Here is a 13158-nt window from a genome sequence, read left to right on the forward strand (position 1 = left end):
TGTTTTTAATTTATAAGGGGGGTCGCACTCAGAGGCTTGCTATGTGAAAGGGGTCACCAGTACAAAAGTTTGAGAACCACTGCTTTAGAGCCTACAAGTCCACTCAGTCCTACTTCTTGTTCAGACAAACAAGTCTGTTTACATTTATGGGAGATAATGCTGCCTGCTACTTATTTACAATTTGTTTACACGTGAGAACAGCACTGCATGGCACTGTTGTAGCTGGTGTTGCAAGGCATTTACGTGCCAGATATGCTAAACATTTATATGCCCCTTCATGCTTTCATTTGTAGATTGCATTATTTTTTGTTTATCTTTTTTTACAGTGCAAATATTTGTAATCAAAAATAATAAAGTGAGCACTGTACATTTCGTATTCTATTGAATTTGTAATTGAAGTCAATATATTTGAAAATATAGAAAAAAAAATCCAAAAATATTTATAATAAATTTAAATTGGTATTCTGTTATTGTTTAACAATGAGATTAAAACTGGATTAGTCATGATTAATTGTTTTAATCTCACGATTAATTTGTAAATCATTTGACAGCTCTAGTAGTAAGACATATACCTGCAGATATGTTTTATAATGTTCCATAGTATTAGTTTACAAAAGATTAAAAACAAATGAGGTAAAGTAATTTAAGATTCATGTAAGTATATCTATAATCTTTTTTTTTTTACTGAAGACATAGTGTTTTGCAAACAAAATGATGTTGCTTTTTAAAATCAACCATTGTATTTACTTTCCAACATCACACCACCCACTTTCATCAATCAAATCAATCACATTTTATTTTGGCTTCTAACTTGTCTAGTTTAGGTGGCAATAACAATCTTTATCATTTGAATTGTGTGCTTTTAACTTTTGCAGTTTTACACATTTTCTAGATACGAATTTTAAAAAGGGATGAAAAGGATAAAGCTAAATAGAGATGGAATGTAATAGACTAACAGAAAAAAATGCAGATTTTCAAAAGAAAAGTCATCATTGTATTTTATGATACACTGTTGTACCCCCCCACACACACAGCACACTCTATCCAATGAAGAGCAATTTAAGCATCCTACAGAAATAACCATAAATCACTACAGCAGACGTACCTTTTTAGATGATGGATTAGAGGCATGCAAGTTGTGACAGCTCACAAAATGGCGGCTACCGGAAGTGAAATGTAATGTCACCAAATTTCCTAACAGCAGAAGCAGGTTGCTGAGAGCAAAAGAAAGAAAACCCTGCCCTCACCACAGCATTTCAAACTGAGGAAGCGAGCAAAACGCTAGTGGTAAGCCCTGACACACAGGAAGTGAATGCTTGCAGTATTTCCAGTTTTCTCAATCGCTGGGGCACAAATACTCTGCCTGCTCTTACTACTACTCAGAAAAGGGTCAAAATCCCATTCTGGTTTTATTTCACAGCATGAGATGCTCCCAAATCTCCCCTGCTTTTGATGGGCCTTTAAAAAGATCTTGAATTTAATGGGAATACATTTCCTCTTGTTATAATAAACTGGGGCTACATTCCTCCCTATGTGACATACATCAGGTTGGAGAAGATGCTGAGGGGGCTATGCAGCACCTGACTCAAGCAGAACTAGGCCAGTGACTTTCAAGCACTGCACACCAACACACCTATTGCACCACCTTTGAAAAGGGTGTGGCATACTACCTCTTCCCTGTCCAAGCAGCTCTGCTGACTGGTATGGGGGAGAGGAAAGAGCCATGGTCCCTCTTAACCCCTTCCCCATTCAAGCACCTAGCACACTTGAAGGGCAATGTGATCCCTGCTACCCGCAAGATGCTAGACAGTCCCTGCATAGGAGCATGAGGTGAGATACCTTTTGGCCTCCAGACCTGACCCCCATTGTGGAGAGCTGGCCAGAATTTGGCCCGTCATTTGGTAGCACATGTAGGAAGAAGACAAATCTGGAGGGCATTCCTTTGTTAAGTATTTGGCATTGAAGACCTTCCTGAAAAGGATCTAACATGGAATAGTATAAAGTTAAACATCCAGTCATGTCTCTTTGCTCTCTATGGCTAAGTATTCGAAACCTAGGCTGGAGTAATTCAGTTACCTCAGTGCATCCAAAACACAACCAAACCCACTGCTGTCAGTCAACCTACATTAGGTTAACTGCTGTTGTTTGGCAAATAATTTACAATAAGGAATAAATACAAGAAAATGGTCACCTGTCCACAGTCAATCACAAGAGGAAAAAAAGCCCTGAAACTGAAGTATGTGGACAAAATTTGTTACCTAGCGGTCCAACTAATGCACAGTCCTGTTTCCAACAGTGGCCAATGCCAAATGCTTCATGCTAGGAAGGTGTAGGGAACCATGCACTGAGCCATACCATATGGGTCATGTAATGCCCCTTTTTATTCTGGGCACACACCTGTATTTGCAGAGCACCACTGGCCAGCACACAATACACGCACATCTGTGCATATATGTGCTTACAGGGCAGGGCTCAAACAATTCCAGCAAAAGGCCATAATCTGCACAGTCATTTATTTACTTTGATTTATTCTACCCTATCTCAGCCCCTGGGCACCACTGACAATCATTTCAAACAAACAGTTGCCTCAGCTCACGTTGCAGTAGTTTTATTACAGCCTTATGCAGAGGGCAGCAGAAAGCAAGATCAGCCCCCTAGAAGGGTTCAGTTAACTCAGCCTAAAAACATAAATCAATATAGATGTAAAAACTCTACATAAAAAACTAATCTCAGTACTTACCAGCTGAATAGAGCCAGAGGCGCTTATACTTCGTTGACAAAACTGTCCAACACTCGGTTGGAGGGTAAATTGCTTCCTTATTTCTGCTGATGAATGCCTTTAATTAAAACAGAAAAACTTAAGTGTAGTGCAGTAATTGTCCACAATTGAAAACCAACCAACAACAAATGTTAAGGGCACACTGGTTAATTTCAACTCTACATTTATGAATATCTGAGGTATAAATAAGATAATCAAATATTTTTCCTAGAGTTTAAGAAGCTTAATGATTTACTCTAATGTTTGGAACCATATTTTGTTTATTCCCTGTTCTCCTCTTGCTTTGTAGCAAGTGTTAGCCTTCACTGAATTGTTCATAAAACATTTACAGTCCTGTATTCTCAGGATTCTGTTCATTTTCCCATCAATAGATATAGTGCTATCTAAGCTAAATTCTTGGAACTGAGAAACTAAATTTAAACTGGTAAGAACAATTTGACCCAAAATCAAGTGTAATTGGAACATGAGTAGCAATATTTAATAATAGTCTGCAAATTCAGTCCTGCAAAGGAACTACTATAGAGCAAGAGAATGGAGAGGGAACACCACAGAGGAAAAACCTTTTTAATGAACTAATCATGGACCAAAAAAAGCAATAAGACAGGACTACACTGACCGAACAGATCAATAACACAGCATGCTGTCGTTACCACCTGGAAACAAAAACACCAGTCTAGGACATTGTAGTCTTAATAAGAGTATCAGTTGAATGTATAAGAGTGAGATTTTCAAAAGCACTAACTGATTGATTTCAACGGGAGCAGAGATAGGTCAATGCCAAGCACTTCTGAAAATTCCAAGGTGATTGATAGTACAGTCAGCCAATCAAACCCATTGAATTAACAATCCACTAATCAGATTGAGTGCATTGCCTTCCTTTAATAACCTGCTGGTAAATATTCTATGAGGCTCAGGAAATAAACAAAAAAATACATAATAATGATTGAGTAATGTCTTGTTTTTGTTTTGAAGCTGGCTATTTACATATTTTACCTTGGGAACAAGGGGCTGGATTCTCAAAGGTGCAGATGACAATTACATGCCTAACTCTCATTGAAAGTCAATGGGAGTTAGGCACTTAATTGCCGTTTGCACTTTTGAAAATCTCCCGCACAATAACTTCTTGAGAGAAATAAAGAAAACATTTCCACATCACCATGATCTAGAAAGGGTGGGATAGTTAGCAGGATCCACTAGCGTCCAGAGTTTCTAGTGGTAAAAGCAAAATATTGGGAGTCCATGAATCTATTCCCAGCTCTGCCACTGACTCACTGAATGATGCTGAGCTCAGAACTGGATTTCCAAAAGACGCTGAGCACTCACCACTCCATAGGAAATCAGTGGGAGCTACAAGTGCTCAGCACCTCCGAAAATCAGACCCTTAATCTCCCTCACACCACATTCACCCCTGGTGTAATTCTTCTGAAGTTAATGGAGTTATATCAGGGATGAACCTGATCCTCAGTGTTTCCGTTTACATTATCTATCTTACAGTTTTGTGCTGCCACCCATCACTATAATATCTGAGCCTCTTCCAAGTCAAACAGATTGGAAATAGCATAGTCCCCAGTGGACTTCATGCAGGCTCAGACTCTTCTTCCTTTTCAGGTTATTGAAGGCTTTCCTTGGGGTAGGGTTATATTTAAGTGTGTTAAAGGAGGGTTTGGCTTCACTTCAGACAACATTGTTGCTTTGGAACAGGTCTCAAGTTTAAAGGAAATTAGGTAGTCCATTCTCCCAGTGGAGGAGAATCAGAAAAGTTCTTTGCTACATGGGACAATCTGCATGGGGTTAGGGAAACATCATGATGTGGTGAACTGAGAAGGCTCTTCTCTCCCCAGCACTCCTTCCTCTAATGCTAGTGAGCGTTATTGGGTTCTTCAGCTACCTGATAATCAGGCTTTTCAGACCCAAAAAGATGGGGCTTCCCTGTTCACGCTGCACCTTCTCCTCTCTCTTCTCCTGTCCCCAGCTGCCCCAGGGTCCTTGTCAAGTGAGACTGAGACTTTGCTTGACTCTAAAAACAACAATGTTTACAGCCAGAGCAAAAGCAGCCCTGAAAAGCCAAAGTACTGCTATGGAACAGGAAGAAGAGACATCACAGAAAAAATATGTTCTTACTCAGTATTGGCACCAGAAGGCTTTTACAAGCCAAAATGTTGAGGGATTCTTGAGCTGATTCAATAGAGAAATAGGTGTTTTTAAAACATCAGTAAAAAGGCACACCGGGGAAATCCGTGGTTTTCCTATGTCTGGTGTGTTTAAGATAATATGGGGGACTTTTAAAAAGAGAACAAAAACTGTATACCAATTCGATTTTCTTCCAGTTCATCTCCCACTACAAGTAACCTCTGATCATGTGTCTTTCACAGCATGAAATAAGTATCAGTTTTGCTGAACCCAGGATTTTCCTTTGAAGAGAACGGATCAGATTCTGCCCTGCGAAGCATACCACACGAGTCTCATTGACATTAATGAAAGTTGTAGCAACGTTCATCCACTGGCAGACAATGGCTAAATGTTTTCCAAAAACAGATTCCACTCTAGATGAGAAAATAACATGTCTCTAAATTATACAGGCTGTGGGGTGATTGGGCCCCTAGAACAAGGCATTGTTCTGAGCTACAAAAGGGAAGAGGCACACAGACCAGGAACCCAGCTCACCATTTGGTGTAAGCAGATGCAACTCCATGGCCTTCAGAGGAGTTATGCTACTTACAAGAGGCAATGCATTTAGTGTGACCATATTTCCCCAATGGAAAAACGGGACACCGCGGGGGGCTAGCCCACCTGAGCCATCCCTCCCCCCATCCCCCGTGCATGGGGCTGGCCCGAGCTGCTCGTCCAAGCCCTGCCTGCCCCCCACACAAGGCTGGGGCTGGCATCATTGCTCAAGCCCTGCCTGTCCCCTGCACATTCCTCCGCACCCCACTTTTTCCAAAAAAGTTGAGACGGCAGGGACAGGGCTTAAAAAATGGACTGTTCCAGCCAAAATGGGACACACGGTCGGTTACCCTAAATGAATTTGACCACACAGATTTTTCACTATCTAACAGAAGGAATAAGTTTGAAAAGGAACACTACAATATTGAAGAAAAGTGACATACATGTACAGGAAATGGATAAAGTAAAGAAGGCTGGTTCAATTTAATAAACTTTAGATACTGAAGTAGGTAGTATATCTTGTTTCATTTATTAATTTAACCATTTCTGCTAAATTAAAAATATTGTGCAGCAGGATATCTGTACAACAGGAGGTTTGCAAACAAACTCTGCTCACTAGCTAGATCTACAAAGACACTCACTGAGAAAACAAGGGCCAGATTTTACCCTTAGATATTCACAAACTCAACTTCCATTGGGCCCTGATCCTATAGAAGTGACTCCATGCAGGTACAAGGGTCCATGTGTTGAACCATTTGCAGGACCACTTTCAGACACTAGTAGTTGAGCAAGCATTCCTGAGATCAGAATTGGCCCCCAAACATATAGATATTGCAATAATAGTGCAGTGCTCTTATTTGGTCCCTGTTTGTTTTGTGTAGTATCAATGAGACTATAGAGAAAATGTCATAAGGCTGTCACAAAATTCAGTGGTGAAATTCCCATTGTGTCAGATTCCATGTTGCATTGATCAGTAGGCACAACCCACAAGAAAAGGAGGGGGGGGGGGAGCAAAGGTGTCATTATACCACTTTTCTGCCTCCGACATTTTTGGCTTCACTTGGGGGTTAGAGCAGTCCTTGCTCCTACACCAGGTTTATTTCCCCAGGGGGCCCATTTACTTCCAAGTAGTATATGCAATCCTGCAGCAATTTTTCCAAACAGCTCATTATAGTTGTAACTTAACAGTCCCCCTCCCACCCCAAACTCCTCTCCTAAACAAAGTGTACAGTTTGTATAATTCTCTTAAACCAATAGTGCAACCATGGTTACAGACAGCAGGTTCTTAAAGTGTAATTAAGCTTATGGACCAAATTCAGAGAGTTTGCCACTACAGAGTTCATTGCAGGACTAGGGCATCAGAGATAGAACATGATTTAGGTTAGTGATTAGGCCTAAATTATATAATAGAACAGAAAAGAAAATGAAAACAATTTACCTTCTCTTTCTAGAATATTTTATACCCTCTCTTGCACACTCCTAATTGACCTAGTTCACTTGAGCGATAATTTAAAATGGTGATAGCTCATCTCTTAATTTTATGCTCATGTCATAAAACCACAGCTAAAACCCATTGAAATCAATATAAAGATTTCCGACAAGATCAAGGACCTCTGGGTCACAATAAGAACAAGTGGCTCTCCAAACTGGATAGTACCAGTCACATAAGTAGGATGAGGGAGAGGCAAATCACAGCTATAAGTGCCCAGAAGAGGGAGAATCTTCTAATGAAGATGTCCAAGAGAAGATATTCGAAAGCAAAATCACTACTCATCAATAACTCTACCCATATACAGTTGTATGGAAAGCCAATTTCAATTGCAAGGCAAAACAATGTCTTGAATCACTCTCAAAAGCAAAAATACTAATGAGCTACTGATAGGTAAAAATGTCACCAATCCCAGCAAGAAAGAAACAAAAGTATTAGAAATGAACAGACCATTCTCAAACTTCAAACATTCATATGACATGAGCTTCCGAGGCCCACAATGGAATGGTGATGCAATTAATTCATTGCACTGTGGATGAGATTAGAGAGGCTGAGTGATCCCCCGCTGAGGCACATTAGTCTGCACTACAAAAAAGTGCTGGAGACTAATCACATGTAAAAGAAATATGCTTTTGTGTATGGACAATCGTATCAATATTAGGATATAATATAATAAATTGTCTTTAAAGTAAAGATACGATTGCACATAACGTATGTAGCAGATTCTTAGGATTTCGCTCTAAGATCTACCCACCAAAGTTTTCCTCTTTTGAACTGGATCTGCTAAAGACAGATTTGAAAAGAACACAGCAGGTACTGTGGTGCCATGGTGGTCAAAGGGACAGTACAAAACTTTGGGTAAATATAAAACAGAGCAGAAGAGAATGGTTTTCAAGCTCACAGAGATCTTTCATCAGCTGGAAAGTGGAAACTTTTAAATAGAGAAAAGCTGGTCTTAAAGGTAAGAGTCTGTTGTATACACCTTCTAGCTGACACCATTCAAAAGAAATCAGCAACTATCTAGTTGGAGGAGCTGGTGAGAGAAACTTTTATCACTCAAGTCATCCATCCAGCCAATACTTAGAGAATTGAAAACAGGCTTCTGAAAGAGCTGCATACAGTTTTCATTGGCTACAAAAAAACAGCAAGGTTAACTAAAAAGGGGGAAAGGAAGCATCTCTCAAAGGATGGTGTACATATGTACTTACATAGAAGGGGGTCATAAAATACAACAAAAAAAAACTTCATAATTATATATTGACTGGTTTGGCTTCTCCTACTTTCTGTAAGAAAAGTAACATTAAACAGAATTATGCATCCATTTATGATTTTCTGTAAAAAAAACAAACGTGTTGCCTTATGCTTAACTTTATGTTAAACCTTTGTTAGTCTGAGGAACGGACCCACTAGTCTAATAGTGAAGAAGCAAATCATCTACTAGAATAATTCTTCTGTGCCTTTATTCTCAGGTTTGAGAGTTCTCTGGTTGCAACAAACAAAAAATTCTGCTAGAGAAGAAAGTAAACAGGAGGGGGAAAAAACCCACAACAGGTCAGACTCCAATCCACCTCTTTAGCTACCAAGCATAGAAATCTATCTCAGAGATTCTTTTCCCGTCTCACTACCAATGGAAGTATTTTTCTTTTAACAGAGTTCCCTGGTTTTCCTCTACATTTCTAATCTGGGCTTCAGGTACCACAACTCTGCTTCATTACCTCCCTCTTTACAGGTGTGGTTGAGCTGGGCTAGCAGTTAACTCTTTGTCTGCTGGTGCTCAGGAAGGGCCTCTGCACTCTGTCATGGCCTTATTTAGGGTCTATCAGGTTAAGAAATATCCTGCCTAGGAAGGGAACAAAAATCCCAGACTGGACAACTGAATTTTAGTTGCTGGACAGTCATGCAATGTCTTCCCAAAGTCAGCATGGAGTGCAGCAGACTGTGAAGAACTCTGGGACAGAACATCATCCTCATCTTTATGTTGTCAGCTAGTTAGTAGGAAACTTAGGCAGGAGGCCAGTTTTCAGTTTCATCCCTGGTTAGACATGCCAGTCATTCAATGCACTCAGGATTTTTAAGCACTCCTGTTTAGCTGCTTGTCCTTCAGGGAGAGGAATATAACATACACACACATTAATTTTAAATAAACCATTTCTGGCGGGGGGAAGGGCAGCCACATTTCCATACCACATAAACAAATTGAAGACTCGGGATTAGGTCACCTTGGTCCATGTGCTTGTGTATTTTTAAAATCATACTCTGTGGATCAAGTACAAAGGATATGGGGTAGTACAGGAGATTTGTTTGTGCATGCTGTGGTGGCTTCTGTGTTTAAAGTACTAAATGTATAGAACAACATTTTAGGTTGTCTCCCAATCTTGTCATAACTTGCTGAGTTTAGAGGAGAGAAAACAGCCAAGGAATGCATTTACTGTATTTACTTTTTCAGCTGTAGTTTTTCATGTGATCAGTACACTTGCACTTCCTGGAAAACAAGGAGCTATATGAAACTTGAAGATTCAGTTCAATGCACCTCTGTGCTCAAACTGCCGGTAAATACATAAAAATAACTTGGAAAAGTGGATGTAAAAATGAAATTGGACACATTAGATCATTCATGAATGATTTCATATAGGATTAATTTTGAATGGAAAATTATTTTTCTTTGAAAAAATGGGATCTGTGATTAATAAAGGTTGTCTGTTACCCTAACATGGCTGAAAAATGTAAACATACAACATTATATATATAGGTCACCTGTACCAGAGAAATTAATCCAATTTTATCTAGTCTTATTATTCAGTGCTTGCTTCTGGATTCTCTCATACTGGTTTACCAAAAAAGATTAGATCAAAAGTTCTTTTAATGCACTTTTGAATAAATAAAAAGCAACAGAGAGTCCTGTGGCACCTTTAAGACTAACAGATGTATAGGAGCATAAGCTTTCGTGGGTGAATGCCCACTTTGTCGGATGCATGTAATCCAATGAAGTGGGTATTCACCCACGAAAGCTTATGCTCCAATACATCTGTTAGTCTATAAGGTGCCACAGGATTCTCTGTTGTTTTTTACAGATCCAGACTAACACGGCTACCCCTCTGATACTTGAATAAATAAGACTCTGAACTAAACCCTTAAATATGCATATCCCATAGGAAAGCTGGATCTGGATCCAAAGCTAAACTTTGCAGCTAGGGTGCATCTCTGCTTGTTCCTGGGCTGTTTAAATTGCTTTCTGTAAAAACTCTTGGATTGTCAGCAGCATAGTCTAACCAAATCAAAAGGATGAGTCCTCGACTGTTCTATCAGACATTTGTGCTTTCATTTACACCTAGGCTCATATTTTGATTTAGCATTCCATAAAGCAAATGACAATATGCTCCTTTTTAATTTGTTGGATACTTGTACTGTCTACAGCTTCCTATCAATCCATAAACATATTCCAACAAAATGATTATAAAGAGAGTGCAAGGACATTTTATTCCAGCTCAGAACTTCATCTGAGCTCAAAATAAATATAGTTCCATACTGGGGCAGAGAATATAGTTTTGGACTTCTTCCTCTTGTTATTCATTCTTTCATCCAGAAGAAACACAAGGCATTTCCACTCAATGTTTATTTTCAAGCCAGATACAAAAACTATACCATTAAAATGCTTTTCAAAGCAAATCCAAGGACTGCATTAACAAAAGGCTACTGCAATAAAAGCAACTTTGTAAAATTTACAATTAGCTTAACAGTTTGAGACTTTTTCTCTCTCTTTCCTCCCATCTTACCCTTGGCGGGGGGAAAGACTACTACCAAAGCGTAGTAGTGACTAAAAGAATCTGACCTTAAATCTGGCGATGAATATCGGTCAATGGAATTAAGTCCTTCTTTTTCGCTACTAACTAAAGACCCATGTCTGGACATTTTTCTCTGGGGGGGAAGGGACCTTTCCTCCCATCCTGTACCATGTTTCTTTTACAGCTGGCATCTTTGGAGGAGTTCACAATACCATTCCTGTGAATGAAATGGGTGGATCTTAATGGCTGTAATAACAGCAAGGCCACTTCAAAAGCCACAGGGACAGCTAAAACAAATCAGCTATTACACAGATTAGCAATAGGAGTTGGAAAAACATTATTTGTGCTTTGACCCTGCCATGCTTTGACCCTTGTTCCCCAAGGAGACAGGATTTTGCGTATTCAAAGTTGTGGCATTTTTTTTGGAGTGCCTTGCAATTTGTTTCAGAACGGCAAGATTGGATCCCTGTTGTGATGTTTCTGCTGACACATTTTTGGTCTTTATACAGTTTTCCTGTGGCTGATAGCTTTATTAGCTACTTCCTTAGCCATTGCTCAATTCTAGTTTAGAAGGTGCAACTGCTAGTATGTTTGTGTTCCTCTGTGGTTTTAAACCAAGGGTGACATTGAAATAGGGTTGGCTACTATTGTAAACAAAATAATTTCCCCCAAATTTAGACAGTTGCTTTTATTATTATTGTTTGGTCATTTGAAAAGCAGACAGGAAGGTAAATGCCTGTTGCTGATTCATAGATTTATAGATTCTAGGACTGGAAGGGACCTCAAGAGGTCATCGAGTCCAGTCCCCTGCCCGCATAGCAGGACCAAATACCGTCTAGACCATCCCTGATAGACATTTATCTAACCTACTCTTAAATATCTCCAGAGATGGAGATTCCACAACCTCCCTAGGCAATTTATTCCAGTGTTTAACCACCCTGACAGTTAGGAACTTTTTCCTAATGTCCAACCTAGACCTCCCTTGCTGCAGTTTAAACCCATTGCTTCTGGTTCTATCCTTAGAGGCTAAGGTGAACAAGTTTTCTCCCTCCTCCTTATGACACCCTTTTAAATACCTGAAAACTGCTATCATGTCCCCTCTCAGTCTTCTCTTTTCCAAACTAAACAAACCCAATTCTTTCAGCCTTCCTTCATAGGTCATGTTCTCAAGACCTTTAATCATTCTTGTTGCTCTTCTCTGGACCCTTTCCAATTTCTCCACATCTTTTTTAAAATGCGGTGCCCAGAACTGGACACAATACTCCAGCTGAGGCCTAACCAGAGCAGAGTAGAGCGGAAGAATGACTTCTCGTGTCTTGCTCACAACACACCTGTTAATACATCCCAGAATCATGTTTGCTTTTTTTGCAACAGCATCACACTGTTGACTCATGTTTAGCTTGTGGTCCACTATAACCCCTAGATCCCTTTCTGCCGTACTCCTTCCTAGACAGTCTCTTCCCATTCTGTATGTGTGAAACTGATTTTTCCTTCCTAAGTGGAGCACTTTGCATTTGTCTTTGTTAAACTTCATCCTGTTTACCTCAGCCCATTTCTCCAATTTGTCCAGATCATTTTGAATTATGACCCTGTCCTCCAAAGCAGTTGCAATCCCTCCCAGTTTGGTATCATCCGCAAACTTAATAAGTGTACTTTCTATGCCAATATCTAAGTCGTTGATGAAGATATTGAACAGCGCCGGTCCCAAAACAGACCCCTGCGGTACCCCACTCGTTATGCCTTTCCAGCAGGATTGGGAACCATTAATAACAGCTCTCTGAGTACGGTTATCCAGCCAGTTATGCACCCACCTTATAGTAGCCCCATCTAAATTGTATTTGTATTCATTCAAAATTAGTGAGAAGCAGGTGTGTAATTGGAATATAAAGTAAAACTGGATTGTCATTTTGTCAAATGTGTGATTTGCATCATGCTCAGGACCATAATATCTGAATACATGTAAGGACTATACAATCGCTATTGGTTGTGTATTGCCTGTGATGATCATGACTGATCATGATTTAATCGTTGTGTTGCAGTAGTTTCCAAAGGTCACAGTCAGGATTGGGGTTGCGCTAGGTGCTGTATATACATATACAAAGATACAGCTCCTGTCCCAAAGAGCTTACAATCTAATAGAGTAACATTAAACATTAATAAATATAAAGTCTTACATTGTTAGGGTTTGGTTTTTGTTGTTGTTTCTGAAGATAATATGTGTCTGAGACACTACTTTTTTCAAACACACACACTGTTAGAGCCCATCTCTCTCCCATTGTTGTTTATGTGAATTTTAACTTTAACATTTACAGGAGCCAAAGCAGCACCTATAATTTATTCACAAATTGGAGTAATTGGGAATGCTCCTGTGAGTAAGAAAGCATGCAGAATTTGGCCCTAAGTTTACAAGCAAATTGTTACAAAGAGACTGTAATGTATTTTTA

The 13158-nt window shown here is 39.5% G+C and overlaps 1 protein-coding gene across 2 annotated transcripts in view; it reads right to left on the reverse strand.

The window, feature by feature from the left end:
• Positions 1–13158, reverse strand: part of DOCK8 (dedicator of cytokinesis 8) — a 127368-nt gene that overhangs the window by 103790 nt on the left and 10420 nt on the right. Inside the window, exon 2 of one of the 2 annotated variants that reach the window (XM_034774195.1) lies at positions 2741–2837. In XM_034774195.1, the coding sequence (XP_034630086.1) occupies positions 2741–2837 (97 nt within the window). Of the gene's footprint in view, positions 1–1105; positions 1149–2740; positions 2838–13158 lie in introns of those variants that run through there. The other variant, XM_034774196.1, reaches the window with a different exon arrangement.

This window comes from Trachemys scripta, chromosome 6 (assembly GCF_013100865.1).
Source record: "Trachemys scripta elegans isolate TJP31775 chromosome 6, CAS_Tse_1.0, whole genome shotgun sequence".
NCBI lineage: Eukaryota > Metazoa > Chordata > Testudines > Emydidae > Trachemys > Trachemys scripta.